The 24,507-nt window shown below is 34.7% G+C and overlaps 1 protein-coding gene across 6 annotated transcripts in view; it reads left to right on the top strand.

Moving 5' to 3' along the window:
- LOC142655346 (sodium channel protein type 2 subunit alpha-like) overlaps positions 1-23,202 on the top strand; it is a 136,445-nt gene extending 113,243 nt beyond the window's left edge. For 5 of the 6 annotated variants that reach the window (XM_075829385.1, XM_075829389.1, XM_075829384.1 and 2 more), the window contains exons 21-27: positions 3,637-3,759; positions 11,856-12,137; positions 12,849-12,902; positions 14,725-14,862; positions 16,251-16,355; positions 16,444-16,714; positions 18,437-23,202. In XM_075829385.1, the coding sequence (XP_075685500.1) occupies positions 3,637-3,759; positions 11,856-12,137; positions 12,849-12,902; positions 14,725-14,862; positions 16,251-16,355; positions 16,444-16,714; positions 18,437-19,632 (2,169 nt within the window). In that variant the 3' untranslated portion in view covers positions 19,633-23,202. Of the gene's footprint in view, positions 1-3,227; positions 3,351-3,636; positions 3,760-11,855; positions 12,138-12,848; positions 12,903-14,724; positions 14,863-16,250; positions 16,356-16,443; positions 16,715-18,436 lie in introns of all 6 variants that reach the window. The other variant, XM_075829386.1, reaches the window with a different exon arrangement.
- The last annotated feature ends 1,305 nt before the right edge of the window (positions 23,203-24,507 follow it).

Raw genomic sequence — 24,507 nt, 5'->3', positions numbered from 1 at the left:
CACAAGTCGGTTAATTCATTTTCTGCTTGATCTGCCCCGATCCACAGTAAGTGCTATTATTGTGAAGTGGAACCACCTAAGAGGAACAACAGCTCAGCCATGAATTGGAAGACCACACCAACTCACAAATCGGTTCTGCCGAGTGTAGAAGTGTGTGGCTAGTAAAAATCACATATTCACTGTTGTATCACTCACTACAGTTCCAAACTGCCTCTGGACGTGACATCAGCAAAAGAACAGTGCGTCGGGAGCTTTATGAAATGGGTTTGCATGGTCGAGCTGCTGCACATAAGCCTAAGATCACCTTGGCAATGCCGAGCTTTAGCTGGAGTTGAGCCCTGACCACAACCCATCAAACAACTTTGGAATGAATTTGAACATTAATTGTGAGCCAGGCCTTCTCATTCAATATCAGTGCCTGATCTCACACAAATTGCCAGACACACTCCAAAATCCTGGAGAGTTTTCCCAGAAGTGTAAAACCTGTTATAGCTGCAAAGTGGCCCAACTCCATGTTAACACTCTTGGTTTATAGATGAGATGGTCAGGTGTCCACATACTTTTGGTCATATAGGGACAGCTTTTCGGCTCTGTCTGGGTCTAGAAAGTGTCACAAAATGCACCAAAGTTTGTCACAATTTTAATGTTCGCACTAGACACATTTTAAAAGTATTCCAAATGAGGGTGTGGGTCAAGGGGAAAGGGGCATAACTTGCTGAGCGTCGCTTAAAAATGCACCAATGTGCGCCAAAACAACTGGCATAAAATTCTGGTGCAAAATAAGCCAAATCTAAAGTGGTATAAGGATGAGAAAAGTTTCCATGCAAGATGCGCCAAAATTATCATGTAGTATGCACCACTGTGAGAAATTTAACGCATTTTGTGTCTGCATGGTCTAAGTTTACACTGTCTAACTACTAGACAGCAATAGTAAATGTGGGCCATAGTGTTCATCCTGGCCCTAAAAACAGGGGAGGACAAAAATGTACCAATAAAAGATATGTTTAATGGGTACCTAAAAATTTGACAAACTTCTTACATGTCATAGTGACATGTCAGAAGTTTTGATTGGTGGGGATCCAAGCAGAAGTGCTCGAGTAAGCGCTCAGCCGCTTCGTCTCTGTTTGGCTTTTTTCCAGAAAGCCAGTGTTTCGGAGTACGGGCTCATAGACGTTCTATTGAGCCCGTACTCCGATACATTGATTTCCGGAAAAAGCCGAACAGACACAAAGCGGCTGAGCGCTCACATGTTCTGGCGCTTTGTTTTAGCGATTGGTGGGGGTCTCAATGCTCGGACCCCCATCAATCAAACCTTCTGACACGTCACTACGACATGTCAGAGGTTTGTCATACGTTTAGTTACCCATTAAACTAATTTAAAAGAAGATATTACATAATTGAATTTATATTATATCCTCTTTTAAATATGTTTTATATAAGATACATCTTTTATTGGTACAGATTTGCTATTATATGACATTTTTTGTCCTCTCCTATTTCTAGTGCCAGGATATATATTATTTTCATAAAAGTGAAAATAATGCTGTGCACAGATACTGTCTTTCATAACTGAAGTCTGTAACCAACATAGAATAATACAGTACATGGTCTAGTATATTTGGCCCATCTGTGCTGCTGGAATTTTAAGACATTTATACTGATTTGTATGGAATTTAAGCTCTAACAAGAAAAAAAAGAAAATTACATTTAATAAAAACTTCAGGTATCCCCCCTTTGCATCAACAGTACATGGTAAGTACTGTAACTAATAACACATACTTTTTCATCAAGGCTATATGAAGAAGACTGATGGGTAATCAGAGACATTAAGGTTGAGTGCCAGTTGCAAAGGAATCAATGGTGCTAAAATTTTTCAGTAGCGGGTATGTTAATCAGCTGCATTATTGCCCCTATAACATTGTTTGTGGCAAGCAGTGGTCGAATATATTTTTTCTATTTTTACTTTTTAACGGCTTTGTTTAAAAAAAAAAGGTAAATGTAAACAAAAAATAAAATAATATTGCTGATATCCAAATCAAAAAATAAATTCATATGAATTATCTTAAGGAAATAGTATTTATGTTTTTGAAATACATTATTATGCAAAATATTATCTGCACATTCGATCACTGCTTGCATTATTATTCTAATGAAAGGAACTATGGGAGTGGTGTGATTTGTTTAAAATGTGGTTTTATTGTGGTGCACCTCATTTATTTATTTATTTATTTTCATTATTACTTTTGCTTTATGATTTGTGTTCCATTTGTGAAACCAAATCTTTCATTAGAATTGAAATATTTTTTTTCATGTGAAAACACAAATATTTTATGTATATTTTTGTTTTTAAAATAACATTATCTTATATCATTATATCTTATAATTCATACTGCTTGCTTTCATTGCTTTTGTCATAGGAAAAATAGTTTATCTTTGCCCAATAAATATTTCCTAGCCAATGCTTTCCGATTGGCTATCTTTCCCACTATCTTCTTTTGGCATCAAAAATTAAACCATGACATTTTTTTTTTATTTTTTTTTTATACTTTGTGTTTTTCTAACCCTGAAGGATTGTTTTTTTTTTTTCCTCTTGAATAATTATTTCTTTTTTTCTTAGGTTATTATACAAAAAAATATAGATTTATTAGAATATTAATATATAGCATATTATTTATTATATTAAGATTATTTGCTACTTTTATATTCAAATTTACCAACTCCAAAAATAAATATAATGTCATTAATGCATAGTTTGATATATTTCTGTGAAACATTATTAAAAATAAATTTCCAAATTTTTGGGAAAAAGTTTTTTTTCCAGATAAGTTAACACACACATATACAACTTAAAATGTATTAAATAGAGGAATGCCCATGAAAGATATTTTATTAATGTAACTTTACAAATTCAAACACCCAAATATTAAAGGTCAGGGTATGGTAATGGACAACATATTAAATAAAATATATAACATAGTAATTGCTTTACTAAAAGTACTATATTTTGCATTTTTCTTTAGTTTTTTATAGGGAAGTTCTGTTTCACTCTAAACTTTTGCTATTTTCTATCACATTTTTTTAACAATTCTTTTTAGTCTAGCCTTGAAATGATGCAAAAAATTAGATAACAAAATATACCACTTACAATTTATAAAAAATTATTACTCAGGCCAATTTTAACAATAACCAATAAGGCCGTGATTAATAATTCCATTAATTCTGAACAGATTTCTATCATATCCCTTTTGGCGGTGGCCCTCGGTTATGATCAACTAGTCGCTATTAAGTCTCTAAGGACCTTGAGAGCATTGAGACCTCTACGTGCATTATCAAGATTTGAAGGCATGAGGGTAAGACCCAAGTATATAGATAGGGAAGTTCTTATATATTTTTTTATAGGTTCTTGTTTTAGTGCGCTCAGGATGGACTTTAATCAGGAAAAGATGGTAAGAATACTAATATTTTTTTACCAACAGGTGGGCTGTAATTTTCATAATATTACATTTTTTGAAGATTTTAGGTGTGAGACGAAGAGGACTTCCAACATCTCCTGCATAAGCCATTGGTTTATGATGCACTGAATGATTTAAGAATTGGGAAAACCAATGAGATTATTACTTTTGTGTTTTTGTATAGGTATCTTTGGTTAGCTTAATAGCTAATGCCTTGGGCTACTCAGAATTAGGGGCTATTAAGTCCCTTAGGACACTAAGGGCATTGAGACCTCTGAGGGCCCTGTCACGGTTTGAAGGGATGAGGGTAAGATAACCTAAAAGACCTTGAAAATAATGCATGCATAGAAATAAATCATGCATGTGAGAACAAGCATATGGAATGATAAATCCATGCAGAGATGCTGCAATAACCTCATAAGTACTTTTTTTATCATTAACAAATATCGGACAGGACGCTTAACACATTGCAAAAATCATACGCTACTACATGTATCAGCTTTGCTCATAATTGAGTCTATTCAACAGAAATAGTACTAATTTCTATTCTCAAACACACAAGGTATGTTAAATCTAATTGTCTACACAAAATAGACACATTTCCTCTTATTGTGATACACATGGGCACACTTTATATAGAAGCCAACATTTTCTTTATAAGAAAGTTATAACTCCACCCAAAAAATGTCCCTAACATTTGTTTAATATTTCTTATATGACACATCAGATCTATGATAATTAGATTCCGGTAGAAAACTAGCTGCTGGGACCTACACCAATCCTGAAAATAGAAGTGCCTGCTCTCTATTCTTGGAGGGGAAGTGGCCATGTACTTGTTTCACTCAGCTGTTTCGATACACTCCAATGCGTATCGACTGCATGCGGGTCACCAGATACCATCATTCTTGGGATTGGTGGAGTTCCAAGTGGATATGGCATATCAGTTTTTAGTAAATAAATATAGAATATAAAAAATTATTAATTATTTTACATACCTAGCTGCTACCTATTTTTGTTTTGGGTGGGAAGGCCAAAATTATTACATTTGCATTTCATGGAAAGGAAGATAGGTTCACACTATATGATTAGGGTTAAACATTTTTCTAAAACCAGAAGCAGCATCTAAAGTAGCAACATTATGATATGAATTTAAAAAAAACCACTAACATCAGAATACAATTTCAAGAAAAACTAAAACTTGAATTTAAAGACTTGGGCATGAATATCTGTTGAGCATTATGGTGTTCTATTAATTAAGCTTAACAATAGGTAGATAGCTATGATGAGCTGAAAACTATGGCATAAAATTACTTAAAGGTATGGAACCTCCCAATTGTATTGGCAAGACATAAAGTAAATTGTAGCAGTAACAAGTTCCTATGAGGACATTGTATTACGCACATACAATACATGATGGTCATAATACAAAACTTCTTTGAGCCATAAATCCTGGTTAATCACAGAAAATACAGTATGTCTCAACAATAGATTGTAGGATTCATAAATTGAAACATTTCTGTTTAATAGATTCTTTATTTCAATATCTAAGTTTTCCAGCTATCAGAAAATAAATGTATTTCATCCAAAGCATGGATACATTGTTGATGCTCACCTGAATGGCTCCTAGATATTCTATATGAAAATATTCCTAGACCACTGTTTGTCGCCATGTCATATGTGGTGAATCACTGTTAAAATAGCTTGACAACTGATCAAATACCTATTTGATAGTTATGTTAATTAATTTTACTGTCAGGTCATAAAATATCCTTTTTTTTTTTTTTTTTTATAAATATCTGATGATTTAAACATAGAAAGACTAAAAATACAAATGCAATATTGACATATATTGCCATGTTATGTACAGTCATGTCTTATTATATACTATAGCCGTGAGCTACACAGTTTATTCACAATGCAATTATGGACATATTGTAGGTTACGGCATCGTTTGCTAGTAGTTGTCCATTGCATCAACTAATTAGCAATATTTTTTTTAAAGTAATTCAGGGACAATAATATTTTTTTTATATATATATCTACTCGTGTATGTTATTAAGCGGAATTGAATGTACATATTAATTAAATGAAAAAATATTTTATTTTTATCTCCAAATTTATACTATAAAACCTAGCCAAGAATATATAAAGCATTTTTTTTTTTTTTTAAGGAAAAAGCCCACTGGGGCATTATCACTGGACCATAGGGAGATGCTTTTTTTTCAGAGTTAAGCTCTGGTGTCATTTATTTATTATATATAGTGATGTCATTTATATAAATTATACTATAAAATTATGTTATACAATTATTATTTTAAAAAAATATATAAAAACATATATTTAGTTGTATATTTTTAAAATATTATTAACTATTATGTGTTATTTATTAATTATTTTTATATGCTTCACACCTGAGCTATTAAAATTACTTTATGACATTTTATTTTTTTCAATTATTATTAGTATTATTATGAGCAGTGTATGTTACAAATAATACAAAAAAATCTTATTTCAGTCACTGCTAAAATTGCATATAAAGATTTTTCCCGGAGTAATTTATAATTTATAATACGTAAAAATGGCTATATGTTATAGTAACTATAGATTTTAAGTTATATCATAGGCAGAACATGACAAAACTATAAAAACCACAATAGACAATATTTCATTTGTTGTGTCTAGCTCTGGTTGTTGGGGTTTTTTATTTTTCTTTAAAATGTTTTAGTGTTATTCGATCTGAATGTGTACGCTAAGTGCAGCAAAAGTCTCCATTGATTTAATCAAAAATATTTCAATGCATGCATTTAATAGTAAAACATGTAAGCATGTTACACACTGCTTGAATTTAAAGAAAATGGGCAACTCAACTTTAAAAAAAGAAAGTTAAAGTTGAACTGTCAGATATGCATGCTCACTTGAATGCTCTCAAAATGAAATTGTATTTCAAACTTCCAGTCCATTAGAAAATCCAATCACATTAAGTATTTCCACAATTTTCATGTGACTTATACATAATTCTAAATAACTGCTTCAACATTTTGTGTACAAAGGAGTCATTCTCAATATGTAACAAGTCACCTGTTATTTTCTTGAATTACATGAAAGTTTTCTTGTGACAAATTAGTATATCTAACACAGAGCACATTTTACCCCAATAATGTATTTTTTAAGGTTCCCTCAGGGTCAAATATGTCATTATTTTTTTTTGTGAATCAGTTGTTTGGTATATAAAAAAATGGAATTTGGAGTCCAGCAAAAATAAAATTATACTCTAAAGAGCTAACGGGATTGTCTGGTTTATTAGGGAATTCAAGGCTTGTACGAAACAATAAAAACAAACAACTACTTAGACTCCAGAAGTCATATTTAGGCCCATATCCCTATTTAATTGTTCCACTTTGTATGTACAATCAAATCTTTAATTCACAAACATTGAACGCTGAGGGCTTACTCTCAGAGATCCTCTATCCCCTGACGTTTTGGGGAAGGAAGTGTTTTCCCCAAAAAATCTTGCGTAATGGAAGTTCTCTGCTGCAAAGAGATTCTCTCACCCTGGAGGACCCAGTACAGAGGAATGTGTAATGCTTAATTTCTCATGTAGTGCCGCTACAGGGAAATTACAGCTGATCGCTGGGGATCACAATTTGTGTACTATCAAGGGACCATTTTCACCAATAGCGATTGTCCAAAGTGGACAATTCCTTTAAGCTTTATGTAAATAATGATTTTTTTTCCTAAATATAGACAAATGTGATGGCTAAGACTAGTGTGGTGCATTGCAAGGTACAGCAGACTGTTCCTAATTTTATCTCACTGCATTTTTTAATATGTATATACAGATGTTGTACAAATTAAAGATAAAATATCATAGAGCTCTGCTACAGTGTGTAGTTAACATTAGGGAATGGTTTGGCAGAAGTAGTGACCTAGATATGGCATGCCAAGTTCCAAGATTAGACTTTTTGATGCACTCTTTGTACCTAAATGAGATATAAACAATTGATAGCATAAAATGTAACATCAGTCTATATTTGTTTCTCTTGGTCAGTGCTGAACATTCTTAACCACTTGCCGCCAGAGCCATTTTAAGTTTTTTCATTTTAGTTTTTTCCTCCCCGCATTCCAAATGTCATAACTTTATTTTTGAGGGACAAGTTGTACATTGCGGGACAAGTTGTAGTTTTTCACAGCACCATTTATTGTACCATATAATGTACTGGAAAACTGCAAAAAAAATTTGAGGTGGGGTGAAATGAGAAAAAAACAAGGATTCTTCCATAATTTTTTGGGTTATTTTTTATGGCGTTCATGTTGCGGTAAAAACTACATTTTTACCGCACCATGCGGTATTCTGTGGGTCTACACGATTACAACAATACCAGCGTGAATATAGTTTTTTTTTGTTTCACTAATTTTACAAAGAAGAATCGAATTGTTAAAAATTCTTTTGTCACTATATTTTGAGAGCTATAACTTCTTTTATCGATTAAGCGATGCAAGGGCATCTTTTTTTGCGAGGCAAACTGTAGTTTTTATTGATACCATTTTGGGTACATGCAACTTTTTGATAACTTTTTATACATTTTTTGTGGAAGGCGAGGTGACGAAAAAACAGTAATTCTGTTGTTTAATTTATTTTTTTACAGCGTTAATCGTGCAGATTAAATAATGTTAAAATGTAATACAGTAGATCAGAATTTCAAGGATATGGAAATACCAATTATGTTTATTTATTTTTAAAAATCTGAAACCAAAACACAATTGTTTGGGATTTTGCTGCAAATTATACGTGGATCCACCGCAAAATATGCAGGTGTGGACAATTGTAAAATAGAAAAGCAATTTAAAAAAAACCCCGCTATACTCACCTTCCCAATCTTCTGCTGTTTCCCTGGTACATGATCTCTGTAGCCAATCATAGTCTGCAGCGTTCACATGTGTCGACACGTCATAGCTGGAAGGCTGGATACAGATCCGGCAGGAGCCGGGCTAGATTTTTAACGGGAGCGACAGAAGATTGGGAAGGTGCGTATACAGATTTTTTTTATTTTATCCGATCCGCAGTGGCAGCTCTGCACCAAAATCTGCACGATCTGGTGTTGATTTGCTACTGCAGATTTCCCTGAGACTTCATCCCGATTTGCTGTGGAAATTTTCTGCAACAACTCCGGTACATGTGGACGTAGCCTAAGTCATTCATTACTTTTATATGAAGAAATGTTTACTAAATATGTCTGGACATTCATGTTTAAATAAATGAGTATTAGTAATTGTTCAGTAGAATATTGTTAGGCCACGTTCACACATTCAGGATTTGATGAGCATTATGAAACAGATTATGCGGCGAAATCCTCACCAAATCTGCTGACATTCCAAAACCAATGCATGCAATGGGGTTTTGGAACCTCGTTCACGTGCAGTGGAAAAACTCTGCGCAGATTTTTGTCTGCGCGGCAGAAAAAAAAATCCAGGACAGCAAGTAGCATACTATTTATTCTTGACGGACTTGATTCTTCACGGACTGAGTAAATGGGACTGAGCTGCATTCCCGGGCACAGCTCCTACGGATGTGTGCGGCGCTGTGTCTGGTAAGCTATACAGAAACTGTGGCATTGATCACCGTGGCACTTTCAGTCAGCTAATTAGTGGGAGTGCCAGGAGTCGGACCCCCACCAATCTGATATTGATGACCTATCGTAAGACCATCAATATAATAGTCCCGTAAAAAAGCCTTTACTAAACATGGCACACAGCATGTACGCCAAAATTTGGACTCAATTTAAGCCAGAATTGTGGCACATTTTTAATGAAATTTGCTCTAATGTATTTTAAACTACATAATTGTGTTTTTTGTCTTTTTTTTTTTTATTGCTTTTTAATAAAATAAATCTCATGAAGAGGGGTTACTACTTTACATGTTTATTTTATATTACATTACTCCTGTGGCAAACAAAGGGTTAAACTTCTGGGATCTGGTTTCTCCAATCCCAGCCGTTAGAGCATGGGCTTGGCTCTCATTAGATGACCAGGCACCCACTCCTGGACAGCACTGGACACTCATGCAGGGCTTATTCTACAGCTCCATAAAAAACACAGCACTGTAGAATAAGACCCCCTTATTGACAGCTGTAAAAAATACATATTGGCAGTAGTTAAGGAGTTAAACTCATAGTTGTGGACATTTGCGTAAAATAGATTTTAGCTGTCATGTTTGAAATACATTTTACAGCTTCAAAACACCCAAGTAGTAACCTGTGGCAACAATCAGTATTTTAAGTACCATATTTCAAAAGCAGACTAAATATTTAATTTTTTTCAGAAATAATAAATTGCATATTGTCAATACGTCCTGGTAACTTTGAACTAAAAAAAAATAAATCAAACACTATGGTAACAAATGTTATCACTTTTATAGTACAATAAGCCAATTTTATAGCACAAATGTCCTAAACCAGCCGGGTATGTTCACCTTTGAAAACATATTTTACAGTTTATATATAAATATATTCTAGATAAAAACTTTGTAAACACATTGCATTACTTACTGGTCTAAAGAGGATTCTCTCCCAGAAACTGCCAGGACATACACGGTACCCATGCTCAGTGCATGACAAGTAATAGAATGTATTTACAAAGTTATTACATTTTTATTGCAGATTGATTATAGATGTAAAGTGTCAAATTATGAACAATGATGGATTTTAAATAATTTATTAGACATCTAGACCTCTGAAATTCCCCAGGAATGGCCATTAAGGCTTGTTGATAGAGGAAATCTTAATATTTTTGTTTATAAAAAAAAAAGTAAAAAATAAAAATTCATCTAATTTATATTTTTAAATGACCTAGCAGGATTAGTTTTCATATTTTCTATGTACTACATTCGTATGGTACTATGTTTCAGTGAATTCCAGGACATATGGTGTTGAGAAAATAATTAAAAAATATATATATTTTTTTAATTATTTTAAATAGGCAGTATTGCGTGAATTGTTTGGTTTCAAATAAATTTTGGGCTTTGTTGCATTCCATTTATTTTAAGACTGATGGTTTTATACGCAGTATACCAGCATGGAATTCTGTGATTTCCTCTCTATAAAATACATATCGCAAGAGCTTACAATGTCACAGTAAGTATTTCACATCATTCCTGTACATATACTTTTCCATAGTAAATAGTATCAAAACTCTAATACTGAAATACTATACATGGTACATGAACAATTTATAGTAACATCGCCTTCTCCAAACAGATTAAACCTCCAATTCTACTATCTATTAATATGGATGCTTAGAACACCCAAATACTTCATTATTCTTGATTCTGATTTCTTTAAAAAAAAATCTAATTGTATTTACAATCATTACAAATTAAGTTTTAAACAAACAAATAATAAAAATAATTTGCCAATCATTTTGAAAATAAATCTAAACCATAAAGATGAAGACTGAAGTTTGAAATCGAGCACAGTGTAATACCGACCAATGGGAATTGTTCTATTTGCTAAGAATGTTGCCATGCACAGAATGGAAAAATAGTCTTAGGTCTCATGCACACAAACGTGTTTTTGCGGCCGCAATTCAATTGCAAATCTGTGGGTGAATTGCGGACCCATCAATTTCTATGGGCCCATGCACACGACTGTGGTTTCCACGGTCCGTGCATTGGCCGGAATCCATTGAAATAACTGTGTACACAATCCGTGAATTGTGGGCCGTCCGTGCCGCAATCACGGGTGGTGCACACGGCTACGGTCGTGTGCATGAGGCCTTCGTGAATGTATCACTGCTGCCTGCCTACAAATGCATCATTAGTGGCTACTAGCTCAATGGTTTGCGAATGGATCATGTTAAAATTTGCTTGCACTAGGAAGTTTGATAACCTAAAATTGTATCACCTGCATGTTAATCTAACAGGACACATCTGATTTATTTCACCTATATTATATTCAGTCTATCACAACATATGTTTTATAATATATTTAGTAACCTTAGTATTTAGGTTGTTTTGTATTTAAAATAAAATATTTGCATTTTGTTTTAATTTTTTTTTTATCCATTCTTTACTTCATTATATTTTATGTTTACAAGTCTATAGTTATCAAATTAAATAACATTTTTGTTTTTTCAAAAAAATATCTTTATGAATAATAGAATTACATGATTATTTTACCTAAATTGTTTTTGAGCTATTTTACTAATTCTGTTTTCTTCATGTTTTAATGAGTTATTTAGATGTAATTACTTAGTTGCATACACATTGCTTAAGCTTCATTTCATCATCTTACCTCGTAAGTTTATTTTTAATCTATTTTTTTTATGTTGTATTTCTGGCCCACTATTTTTAAGGCAAGTGATGTAAAGTTATACTAATATCTATTTCCCCTCTCAATTCTATACTAGGTGGTTGTTAATGCCCTTATAGGCGCTATTCCCTCCATCATGAACGTCCTGCTGGTTTGTCTAATTTTTTGGCTAATTTTCAGCATTATGGGAGTGAACATGTTCTCTGGAAAATATGGCTACTGCTTAAATGTCACCTCAGAAGAATACTTTTCAACTGATATAGTTAATAATAAATCAGACTGTTTAACACTTATAGCCCTAAATGAAACTGCAAGATGGAAAAATGTCAAAGTGAACTTTGACAATGTCGGCTTTGGTTACCTGTCATTGCTTCAAGTGGTAAGATATGAATAGTTTTTTTTATCTAGTTTAACATCATATTGCAAATTCCGAAATATAAACATATCTTAGAACGTTATTAGTTTGATATTATACTTTTTCCTTTTATTTTCATGATTTATTTTGCTTTACATTCCCAATTTTTTCCTTGTAACTGAGGCACGGTACACTTCTATTTTTAAATCAGTTGTCTTATCAAGACAACCCCCTTCCATATGCCCTAGGACATATAAACGTCTTGGGGAGGCCCTTTAATTATTAAAACGGAAAATTGAATCAAGTATTCTTGTCCAAACATTCCATTTTTCTTACAACACATATTTGTACTTTATCTAGCATTTTTTATTTTATTTTATGGCCATATTGCTGATCATATTATTTGTGGATATAAGTGTTTTATCCAAATTATACCTTTATGAATGTAGTTCTTGAAATCAGTGGGCATGCATGCCAGCAGTTGACCTGAGACTGTTATGTCCTATTTACATGTTCTAAAAATCTAGTTTTGGAAAACCGCTTTACATTACCTAATATTTTTATAAATATATATTTTAGAAAAACTATAGACTTATAACTGGTATTCAGTTATCTCATGCATACAGGTGTATTTTATTTTTATTTCAATGTTTTAAATGTATTATCTTAGTAAGTAATGCTTGTTAATTATATTCCTATGAATGTGAATCTTAATTGATGATATACCTTTTACAGGCAACATTCAAAGGGTGGATGGACATTATGTATGCTGCAGTTGATTCCCGAAAGGTCAGTTTTCGCTAACATTGGACACTTGTGACATCTTGTGATCTTTTTGAATCCATGTGTTAAGTTAAATGCAATCAAGTATATAATATTTTGGATTCAGACTCTAGTTATCCATTCTAGTTACAAGGCATGTGTTGTACCCTAGGTAAATGACAAAAAAAAGAACAAACTTCATGCTTTAAGTGGAATTTCCAACGAATAAAACATTTATAACATATGAACTAGATATTCGAAATTCATGTACAGAGGTGCATGTTTACCGTTTCCGGGTGAGAAGTAGTTATGCATGTTTGGTCAGTTTCTATGATTATCCATGAGGGATAGGGAAACAGCTAAGTGCGCTTGCTTGTCTATTTCTGTATTTTCTATTGACTTTAATGGAGAGTGACAGAGTATGCGCAGCCACTCCTTCTCTGGTTATGGGTTCTTAATGGTTCTTCCACACAGATCTGATTTTTATAGCACAACACTGTTGCCTTTCAGTACTGAGGTCCTGCGTTTGGATCTAACTAAGGGGGAAAAATCTGCAAAAAGTTATATTTCCCCTTTGATTTTCCCCTCTGCCAAAAAGATACCAACAGGTTAATTGGTTTTATATAAAAATGGCCCTAGTCCGGCTTCAAATTGCTATAATGTGCGCTCATCTTAGCACCCGTATTGTGGCCACAGTGCCTCAACCTCCCAAGCTTATACTGAACACAAGATCTTTGTCCGCGTTATCTGCAGCGGGTGCCAGTTCTAATATGCAGTCGACATACTGCTGCAACCGCCAGTATTGGAGTAACCTCTGATTCCGGCCGTTTAACTTCTTAGATGTCGCAGGTAATAGCAACCCGTGGCATCTAGGTGGTTAGATGGAGGGGGATCCTTTTGGCACTGATCGGAGTCCCCGATGCGATCGTGGGACGATGATGGGTTGCTTTGACAACCGAAGGCCTAACAAAGGTTGTACACCTATTAGGCCATGCTTAAGGCATACTGAATATACCGAAGCATTATATCAGCAATTAAATGATTGCGTTGTAGAGTTCCCTAGTGGGACTAAAAAACGAATCCAATACAGTTGAATGAAGTTAATAAAAAAAAAGTGTTCACATTAAAAATAATACAAAAACATTTTTCTAAAAAAGTAGTTTTATGTTGCAAAAGTATAAAAAAAAGCTTAAATAAAAGTTAATCAATAAGTCATATGTACCCCAAAATGGTGCCATTTAAAACACATCGATGCAAAAACTAAAACAATCTTGCGGTCATGAAGGCCTAAGAAGGCTCAGTACTGAAGGGGTTAAGTCAACAATAAATAAATATATTGTGTGAAAAACCCTTTGCATAAGTTAATATCATAGGTTTGTCTATTATTGTTTAATGTCAATGACAGTATTTCACATTTATGTTTCAAAATTGGAAAAAATAATTTGTTTGTTTTTGGCAAAGTAGTGCATTACAATTTATCCTGGTCAAACATATGCACGTTTAAATGACAGAATTTCTTAATATCCTGGACAACAATGTATCTCTTCAATATGCAATTAAAGTAAAATGAAAAAATATTTTAAAAAAACTACTTGTCTCACTGCATGTATTGTTATGTTGTACAGGTCCTTTCTGTCAGCAATCCCAATGCATTATTGAGCATACTCCATGGAGTTCTCCTTGGTCATCTCTCAATAAGCAGATATGGATACATGGACAATAAGATTCTTGTGTTAGAAAATGAGAAGGAAAAGCTTGAATGGAAACAGGGAACAATGTTTTTCTGGCTGCTGCTTTGTTTACTTGTCTTCAACTTTTGCTTTGAATGTTTCTTTATTTGTATTTTTAGGTGGAGGAGCAACCAAAGTATGAAGACAATCTGTACATGTATCTTTACTTTGTTATTTTTATCATCTTCGGATCCTTCTTCACACTCAATCTCTTCATTGGTGTCATCATTGATAACTTTAATCAACAGAAAAAGAAGATAAGTATTTAATAATTCAGCTTTATTGTCAAGTGATACAATGTGGCACTTTTTTCCCAACTTTCTACCTTAATTGAGTATGTCTACACACTTTCCTTCCCATAATGCCTTCATTTCTTGAGACCATTTATTCAGACCAATTAGTAAAGGCGCTCAATGTGGTCACTTTAGTACTAAGTTCTCAACCTGTGGTACATGTACCCCGGGGGGTACATGCCGCCATGTCTCTATGGGGTACTTGCACTGCATATGTGATCATAGCATTAGGGGTACTTTGGTTTAATATATTTGAGTACTAGGGGTATTTTTCTTAGAAACACTGAGAAACATTGACTTCAGACATACTAGATTTTTTATAGGCTGCACAGAATATTATGCATAAACATATTTAATGTATTCTGTATAGAATATGATGGACCAGCTGGCCAATATGACGGACCAGCTGGCCATATACATCGATAATTGCCATCTCAAAGTTCTAAAGTTATTTTGGCTTGCAAGTTTTTACCACCAACGCCTCCATATAATCTAGGTTCACATTGAATTTTAAACATTCCCGCTGAATGTTTGCCTCAGCCAAATGCAACTGTATGCCTATATCGTTGCATAAGTCTGTGATTGACTCTCATTGAAAAAAAACATATTTTTTTTTTGTATACATTTGTATTGAAAAGTATAGTCCACTATGCTTTTTGATATAGTTTAGACTTTACTGACGTATACTGGCCAAACGTTTAGCAAAAGGACACCATTTTGGCATACGTTTGGTTATGGGCTTGTTAGACATAAGGCGGGACAATTTCCAAGGCTATAAACTGAAATAATGCCCAGAGACAGTGTGAACATAGCCTTACATGTACTTTGTACTTCTGATCCAATGACCTACCCAATTCAATACGCATATTCTGGGAATTTAACTATTCTACTTTATTGGAAAAACAAGGCTTTTTCATTTTTAAGAGTTTTTTAAAGTAGAAATTGAAACAATTAAGAGGTACAGATTGGTGTGTGTTCACAGCGGCATTCATTGTTTGGCAGGGTTGAAAATGTTTATATTAGGGTATCATACAACAATGTGTGTAGCCTATATGGAGGCACAAACAGTCCCTACGGCTCTAAAATACAGTAGGCACTCACTCTATGTGCTGCCATATAATGCTATTATACGGAATCACATGGTGGCACATCTTCTAGGGAGAATACCTCCATAATACAACTTGTGACGGAGAATGCGAAAATCTGTTTCTATATACACATTAATCCATAATACGACCCTCTGCATGGGGCTCTAATCACGTTTTTACACATCAACATTGTGGAATGTGGGCTGGGAGATTATGTCCTAAGAATTATTTTGTCATAACCACTTTTGATTTTCTTTCCTATAATTCGGAGGTCAAGATATCTTCATGACAGAGGAACAAAAGAAATATTATAATGCCATGAAAAAGCTGGGATCGAAAAAACCACAAAAGCCTGTTCCAAGGCCTCATGTGAGTTTTTTTACCATTATAAACATAGTAATCTCATAGAATTTTGGTTTACAATGACAATAACTGTATCTTTTTTTTCGTATTTCAGAACAAATTTCAAGGTGCAGTTTTTGACTTTGTATCCACGCAACCTTTTGACATCACCATCATGGTTCTTATCTGCCTAAACATGGTCACAATGATGATTGAAACTGATGACCAAAGTGAAGATATGGAGAACAACTTGTACTGGATTAATGCAGTCTTCATTGTACTATTTACTGGAGAATGCGTGCTTAAGCTTACTTCTCTTCGGCATTATTACTTCACTATGGGGTGGAATATATTTGATTTTGTGGTTGTCATCCTATCTATTGTAGGTAGGTATATCTGATTTTAAATTGCTTATAGATGTTTCAAGTTAGCCGGACCTGAGAAAAAATAAAAAAAACACATTTTAAGCATAAATCAGGGTACCACTTTAAGATATTGGGGGAAATCTACTTAGCAAATTGCACCAGAAGTCTGGAACAAAATGCTGTTGATGTAATTTAGACTCATTTTTTGCGCAGTTTTTTGCAGTTTTGAAAAGTTTATAGGAAAAGAGGCTAGGCTAAGAGTAGTCGTAAAATGTGCCCAATTTATTTGCGCAAAACTTTGATTCAAAATGCGCCAGCCATTTGATGGCATAAGGTAGAGAAAAGTGTCTAACATGTGTAGTAAGATGTGCCAAATTGGTCATACCTTATGCCATCTCAATTTAAATCCCTGAATCAACGATACATCTCAAGTAATCTTGTACATATAACTTGTAACATATCTTTCAAGAAAAACGTTTTGTTGAACTCTATTAACAAATTAACCATCACAACATCGTGTTTCTAGGCCCTGATGAACACTTAAGGCTTTTTTACACGTGCAAATGACCGGGAAAACGAGCGTTCATATGAACGCTCGTTCCCGATCAGCCTAAGACCGTGCAAACACTTGTTCATCAGCTTATGCAGCAGAAAATATTATTGTTGTCGGCAGCACATCTCCCTGTGTAAACAGGGAAATGTGCTGGCAACATGATGGAAATGCATGGGAAACAGAGATTGTAGTAATGATCGCTCGTCTTCATGAATTACTGATCATAGCTCCTTGTGAACGGAGCAAACGAGCGCCGATCAACGAGCTGTCTCGTTAATCTGCGCTTGTTTTTACAGCCAAAATTGGCCGGTGTAAAAGGACCCTTGTGTCTAGTGCAATGGTCTCCAACTTATGGTCTTCTAACAGGTTGGAGACCACTAATCTGGCTGAAGTAACCATAACCATAATGTATGGCATCTTTTTTAATAAAAAAGTTGGGAAATGCATAAAGTAAAAAGTAAGATATTCTTAACATTGGTGGTTTTCTTAAATAGACATATGATGAACACTAAAATATAGATATGGAGGCGAATGTATGTGGTCAATCTGGAAAAGATAGGCTGTTTACTTGAGTATCAGCGGTCTTCAGGCTTCATAATCGAGTTTACATAGAAATCTATTAAAATCCATTCATGATATGGAATGCAAGACTGCTTTCCTGATGGCCTAGGAATCCAGATGGTCTTTAGTCAGTTTTAATTTGTCTGCTTGTAAGTGGGATTTATAAATGCCCGAGTATGACAAACCATCGGCATAAAATAATTTCTCAATGAATTTTACCAGGATTTTTTTGTGGTTGCATGTGTAATATCATGTATCAATTTATTATGTGCATTTTGCAGGAAAGTATTTAGGTCAAGGTGACATCAAATTTCTCTTCTGAAACGAAGGAATTTTAAAAAACAGAATAATTGAAAAATCATTATTTTTGACTACTCATTGGGCAGTAGATCTTATAAAAAGGAATGTTCTCCAGATTTATCATATTTCACCATAGAACTATAGGCAATATACAAAATATTATTCGATTTGATAAATTCATATATTCTATTTGAACGATATTCTATATTCCCTTTTTCCCATGCCTTGGTTGAACTTGATGGACATATGTCTTTTTTCGACCATACTAACTATGAAACTATGTAACTATATATGTACTCATTCTGTTTTCTTTTTTTGTTTACCCATAGGAATGTTTTTGGCTGATCTAATTGAGAAATATTTTGTGTCACCAACACTATTCAGAGTCATAAGACTCGCCAGAATAGGTCGTATCCTGCGTCTTATTAAGGGAGCAAAGGGGATTCGTACTTTGCTTTTTGCATTGATGATGTCACTTCCTGCATTGTTCAACATAGGTTTATTGCTTTTCCTTGTTATGTTCATTTACGCCATCTTTGGAATGTCCAACTTTGCTTATGTGAAGAAAGAAGCTGGAATTGATGATATGTTCAATTTTGAAACTTTTGGCAACAGCATGATTTGTTTATTTATGATCACAACTTCAGCTGGGTGGGATGGCTTACTAGCACCAATTCTTAACAGTGGAGCACCAGACTGTGACCCAGTTGCAGAGCATCCAGGGAGTTCGGTGAAGGGCAACTGTGGTAACCCCTCTGTTGGGATCTTCTTCTTTGTAAGTTATATCATCATATCATTTTTAGTGGTGGTAAACATGTACATTGCTGTCATTCTGGAGAATTTCGGTGTTGCTACTGAAGAGAGTGCAGAACCTCTAGGGGAGGATGACTTTGAGATGTTCTATGAAGTTTGGGAAAAGTTTGATCCAGATGCAACACAATTTATTCAATATAGTAAATTAACAAATTTTGCTGATGCACTGGATCCACCGCTTCGTATGCCAAAACCAAACAATGTACAGCTTATTGCTATGGATCTTCCGATGGTAAGCGGTGACAGAATTCACTGCCTTGACATCCTTTTCGCCTTTACAAAGCGTGTGTTGGGTGAAGGAGATGAAATGGATAATCTAAGACAACCAATGGAAGAAAGGTTTATGGCATCCAATCCTTCAAAAGTCTCTTATGAACCAATTACATCTACGTTACGTAGGAAACAAGAGGAACTGTCTGCCATTATTATCCAACGATCTTTCCGAAGTTACCTTCTGAGAAAAACCATAAAACGTGCTTCCTTTCTGTTCAATAAAGACAAGGGCAAAGATGGAGATAGTCTAATAACACGGAAAGACATGTTGAGTGACCGACTTAATGGGAACTCCACCACAGATAAAGTAGACATCACTCCCTCAACAACTTCTCCCCCATCCTATGACAGTGTTACAAAACCAGACAAAGAAAAACACGAAAAAGATAAAATAGAAAAAGAAGACAGGGGGAAAGACGTCAGGGAGCGTAAAAAGTAATTTTTATGTGGCAAACTGTTTACAGCCTGTGAACATTCTTTATGTCAGCAGGACTCCTTTCAGAGATTTATGCCAAACTGACAGTTCTTAAAATTATGTACTTTTGGTCAGTGCCTACAATACGATAGTGACCCCCTGTCAGGAACGGACTATGAAGACGCTCAACAACCTTGACTGGAGGTTACTGTTTTAACCACTTCACTGCTATAGAGGCTTGCAAAGCATCACATGGATGCTTTGCCGGTCCCTGCGGAAGTAAAGAGGTTAATTTCCCAGCTGACACTGCTGAAGAGGATAGTCAAAATGGCTACTCAGACTGTGCGGAATGGGGACCATTTTGTGGGATACAAACCTATTGTTTTTTTTGTGTGTTGAACACTTTAGTAAACTACTTGTATCCACTGTTTGCATTTCAACTGCCATATTTGCCATATGTTTACAAGTTCTATGTTTATGGATTCATCATTTTTTGGAATTCATAGGTTCTCTACAATTATATGCGACTATTTTTGTAAATGGGTTTTATGTTGGGAAGGAGCAGATAATTACCACTTCAAAGGTATGAGGACCAGGTGTTCTTCAATATCTTTCTCTATAACATATATGAAGAAAACTGATTGCATGAAAGCATGCCAGGCTCATAGGTCATGCATGGGAAAAATATAAAAAAATAGAGATACAAAAAAAATCATTATCATGTGACACTTATTGTTGGGGTGCTTAATTGTTCATGCCGTGTCACATAGGGAAAAATTAATACGTGCCTGTTTTGTCCCTTGGAAGTCCCACATCAGAGGATGGATTCACTTTTTATGCAACCACCAGTTACAGATCAGCAAGGCTTCAATGCCAGGAGGCATCAATTATATTTGAAATTACTTTAACCAGTAGCACAGGTTGACTCCAAAAATACAGTTTTTTAGGCTTTATCCTGCATTATTATGATTATTTTTGGCCATCTTCAGCTTGTCAGCGAGGTTGACATTGTACAAGCCAATGGAAATGCCTATGTTACGGTATGTAAATAGTTCCTTTACTATGTGGTGGATGTATGAGCAACAAAATAATGGTTTGGGCACAGTATTTATTGCATCAAATATGTACCACAATATGTGTAGTTTGCAAGCTTTTGGAAAAAAAAATTATAGAAATATTCTGTACCAATATAAATAGTTTGGACGCTATCACAGGTGCATGTTTGTATTGCCTGGGCTGCTTATGATATTTTATTTCCCCACTGTCCAGCAGTAATTTATGGAAAGCCATATGTCAATGGTTCAGTAAGACAAATTGTTCAAAAAGACCTCATTTCTTTATTAACCTCTTTGCTGCTACTCTGCAGTCTTGAAAGGGTTAAGCAATAGTTTGCAGCTATTTCCGTTCGCTCTTCCGTTTTGTTTTTGTGGTATTATTTTGTTACTCGTATTTCGTATTAATCCAGATTTGATTGGATATGTTGCAAACTGCATTAAAGGATACAGAGTTTTTAAAAAAAACAAAGAATCTATAAATACTGTAAATATTCATTTAGCTTTATTTTTCAGCATTTTGTACATAAGAGAAGAGATGAAAAAAAAACTTAACTTCAGGGGTTAATGTTGTGGTCACTTTTGTTACTTGCCCATGCTTAGCGCTATTAAATTGGACATCTTTGCAAATAAAAATGACAAAGAGTTGTAAATTTGCTATTTTATTATAGTTTTTTTTGGTGCACACACTGATAGTGGAAGTAAGTGTGTCAAATCTGGGACCGCAGCTCGCACAATGAAAACACATGTATATTGATTGATAAAAGACATAACAAAAAAGAAAACACCAGGCAAAAATATACAGGAACTGTGAGAAATGCCTGCATCAGGGATTTAAAGTTTTCAATGCCGGATTGGCTAGAGATACTTGACCAGCAAGTTATTTCGGGGAGCGCTAGCTGAAAGGGTTAATATGTTGCTATTTTTTGTTGATTTACATAAGGCTTAGACATATTGTTGCTCTCCGGCAGCTGTGTTATAGTGCAACTGTTGGGCGTAAGCAATGGTAGCAGCCATTTTGTGGGTGGAGCTGGTAGTCAAGGAAATGTAGGTGGCTAATTATTCAGCTGACATCACCGATGAACCTTTTCCACCAGTCTTACACATGGCCGAAGGCCTTCTTACATATAAGTGGTGGTAAGAAGCATTTTTATCATCTTTGTTCAACACACAAAAACTCTATTCCTCAGTGATGTCTAAAGTGCATAATGGTTTGGTAATCTACATTCCTTAAAATATTGGTTAAAGGAAATCCTTACTTCTGTGGTGATGTCACAAGCAAGAATCTCTGTGTACACTTTTGCAACCACTAAAGCCAGAAGGATGTGTACACTTTTGCAACCATTTTTATTGCTCCAGTGCATCTATAACAAAAAATGAATCCCATTTTTTGAGTTAAAATAACCTACCGTTTTGTGTTTTTGCAACCTATTTTTTTTTTTAAATGAAATAAGTTTATACGTGCTTGCCTTCTAAGTATTCAGAAATCTGTTTGAAGCAGTGCCTCCAGCAACCCCAGCTTTTCCTCTTCTTTTTTTTTTGTACTATACTGCTTTTATGCAGACCTATGTGTCTCCATGGTAACAGACTACAAAAAAAACAACCTTTGTAGTCTGATTCTTCTTTTTGCTAATTTGCACTCTGTAGGTTAGCATTAAATAGGAGACAGGTGGAAGGGAGTGTGTCTGTAGGATCAGACTACACAGGGTCCGTTTGTAGTCTGTAGGAATGGAAACGCATAGGTCTGCATAGGAGCTGTAGACACAAAACGGTTGGATATTTCTAATCAAAAATATTTGCAAAGTGGCTTGATTTTTTAAGGCAATACAAAACTTGCTTGCAATGGTGGACACAACCGTTAAGACTTTAAGGGCTTGTCCTTCTCAATGGTCAGCAGTGCTGAGGCCTTAACATTCACTGTGTTACTAATTTGCACACAAATACAATAGGGTTCAATAGCGCTTTCAACCAAATGAGTAATACAGTGAGAGCTAAGGCATAGGTGTTGCAGATGGTTATTAAAAAGCAACTGCCAACACTTTATAGACTCATAAAGAACGTTTCTATACTTGTGGAGATTTATTTTAAGCCCACAAAATGTCCTCTCTCGGTGATATGCGCTTTAATGTTTGCACCTTTCAGCGTGCTTCATCAGATAAAAGGCTGGTAAGGCATTCTCAGGATTGTAGTGGATCAGTCGCTGGTAAGCCACAAGTTGTATAGGCCTGGTTTACATTTCCTTTTTAGAGTCTAAATTACTCATTCTATTGTTGTTCATGCTGCACTGGAATGTTTTAGCCAATATGTGGGATCCACATTCTTCATTTTTTCTCCAAAGAAACATGAATTTGCTTATGACACCATGTTCGATTTAAGTTCTGTTTTGGACACATGCAGACGTTTAATGTAAAATCCGTTGCTTTCCAGGAATAATGACTTGTAGTGTACTGTGAACTGCATGCAGGAAAATGCTATTACCTAAAATTACAGCTAACTACATTACAAACAAGCCAAAAGAATAAAGATTACATTTTGTATTGTATATTTGTGTTCTGGTTCTCTTTTATTATTTCATTTTATTTTATCTTGCATTTCATTGCACTATTATACATTGAGAATTAAAAAGATGTCCGGGAAGTACATCCCAGTAATTAGCAGTGCAGCTTCATCAATAATTCTGGATCTTCTATAACTCCATAGAAATGTAGCAGTCAATGTATTATTATGGAGAAACTTGATGCTCCTTGGGCCCAATGCAAAATCTGTAACAGCCCCAACCCTACCATGTGCCATTTATAGTACTGGTGTCCTATGTGGTAGAGGGGTCCTTTGGTCCCCTCAGGCTACTTCTATGGCTATGCCCCTGCCAGTTACTTGGATTTTTGGATAGTTTGGGATCTCGATCAGTCCTTTATTTCAGCACTGTTCTTCATTTACTATAAAGCAATGATGCATGAGGCAATGATCGGTATTATAGTGGGACAGCCATTATAAATATGTCTATTCAGTGGGTATACGGAGCTGCAAAGTACCACCGCTGTATCTCAATTTTTAGATTGACTCATAATTGTCATAACCTTGCAGGATAAAGTATGAGACACAGTAATGTCTGGACATCAGTCTTGTCAGTCAGTCAAAAAAATAAGTTAGATTATATATACACACACATATATATATATATATATATATATATATATATATATATATATATATATATATATATGTATATATATATATATATATATATATATATATATATATATTTATATATGTGTATATTTCACTGAATCAAGAAAATTAAGGATTTAATATTCATCTAGATAGATTATTATACATATAGATATGTTAACTATTTATTGCATGTCTATTTCTAGTTAAACATGCATGAGAAGAGCAGTGGTTAAGGGAAGGGAATATGTTACCAGGAGAGCTCTGTTTAAAATAAGACCTCTGCAAGATGTCCTCATAGAAGTAAAGTTGTGTGTACAACACAACCCCCAAGTGACAACCAGAGGGCCATTAAAAAGCTGGAAAGCAAATATGGAGTCTTCCTTTCTCAGACCAGAAGTCCCATGCCATGAGGCTAATTTTAGGCTAATAATGGAAATACCAATTGCACTAATGTTGGCTGAACTTGCCATTTTGTCAGGATCGGTCAATGTGTTTGGTGGCAGCCTGGCAGTTCACCTGATATCTGCCGTCTAGAGAAAGAAGGATCTGGCATGTAGGAGATAAACGCTGCAAAAGGTGTCTGGTAATGGCTTGCTTTATCTCACCCTCTCTAATAAAATAAACATGCATGCTCGGCCGATCCAACCTTGTATATTTACGGTGGGGTCGGGGAAGA

The sequence above is a fragment of the Rhinoderma darwinii genome, chromosome 6, assembly GCF_050947455.1.
Source record: "Rhinoderma darwinii isolate aRhiDar2 chromosome 6, aRhiDar2.hap1, whole genome shotgun sequence".
In the NCBI taxonomy this organism is placed as follows: domain Eukaryota; kingdom Metazoa; phylum Chordata; class Amphibia; order Anura; family Rhinodermatidae; genus Rhinoderma; species Rhinoderma darwinii.
Note: the sequence above shows the minus strand (reverse complement) of the source record. Positions and strands in the feature narration are given on the sequence as shown.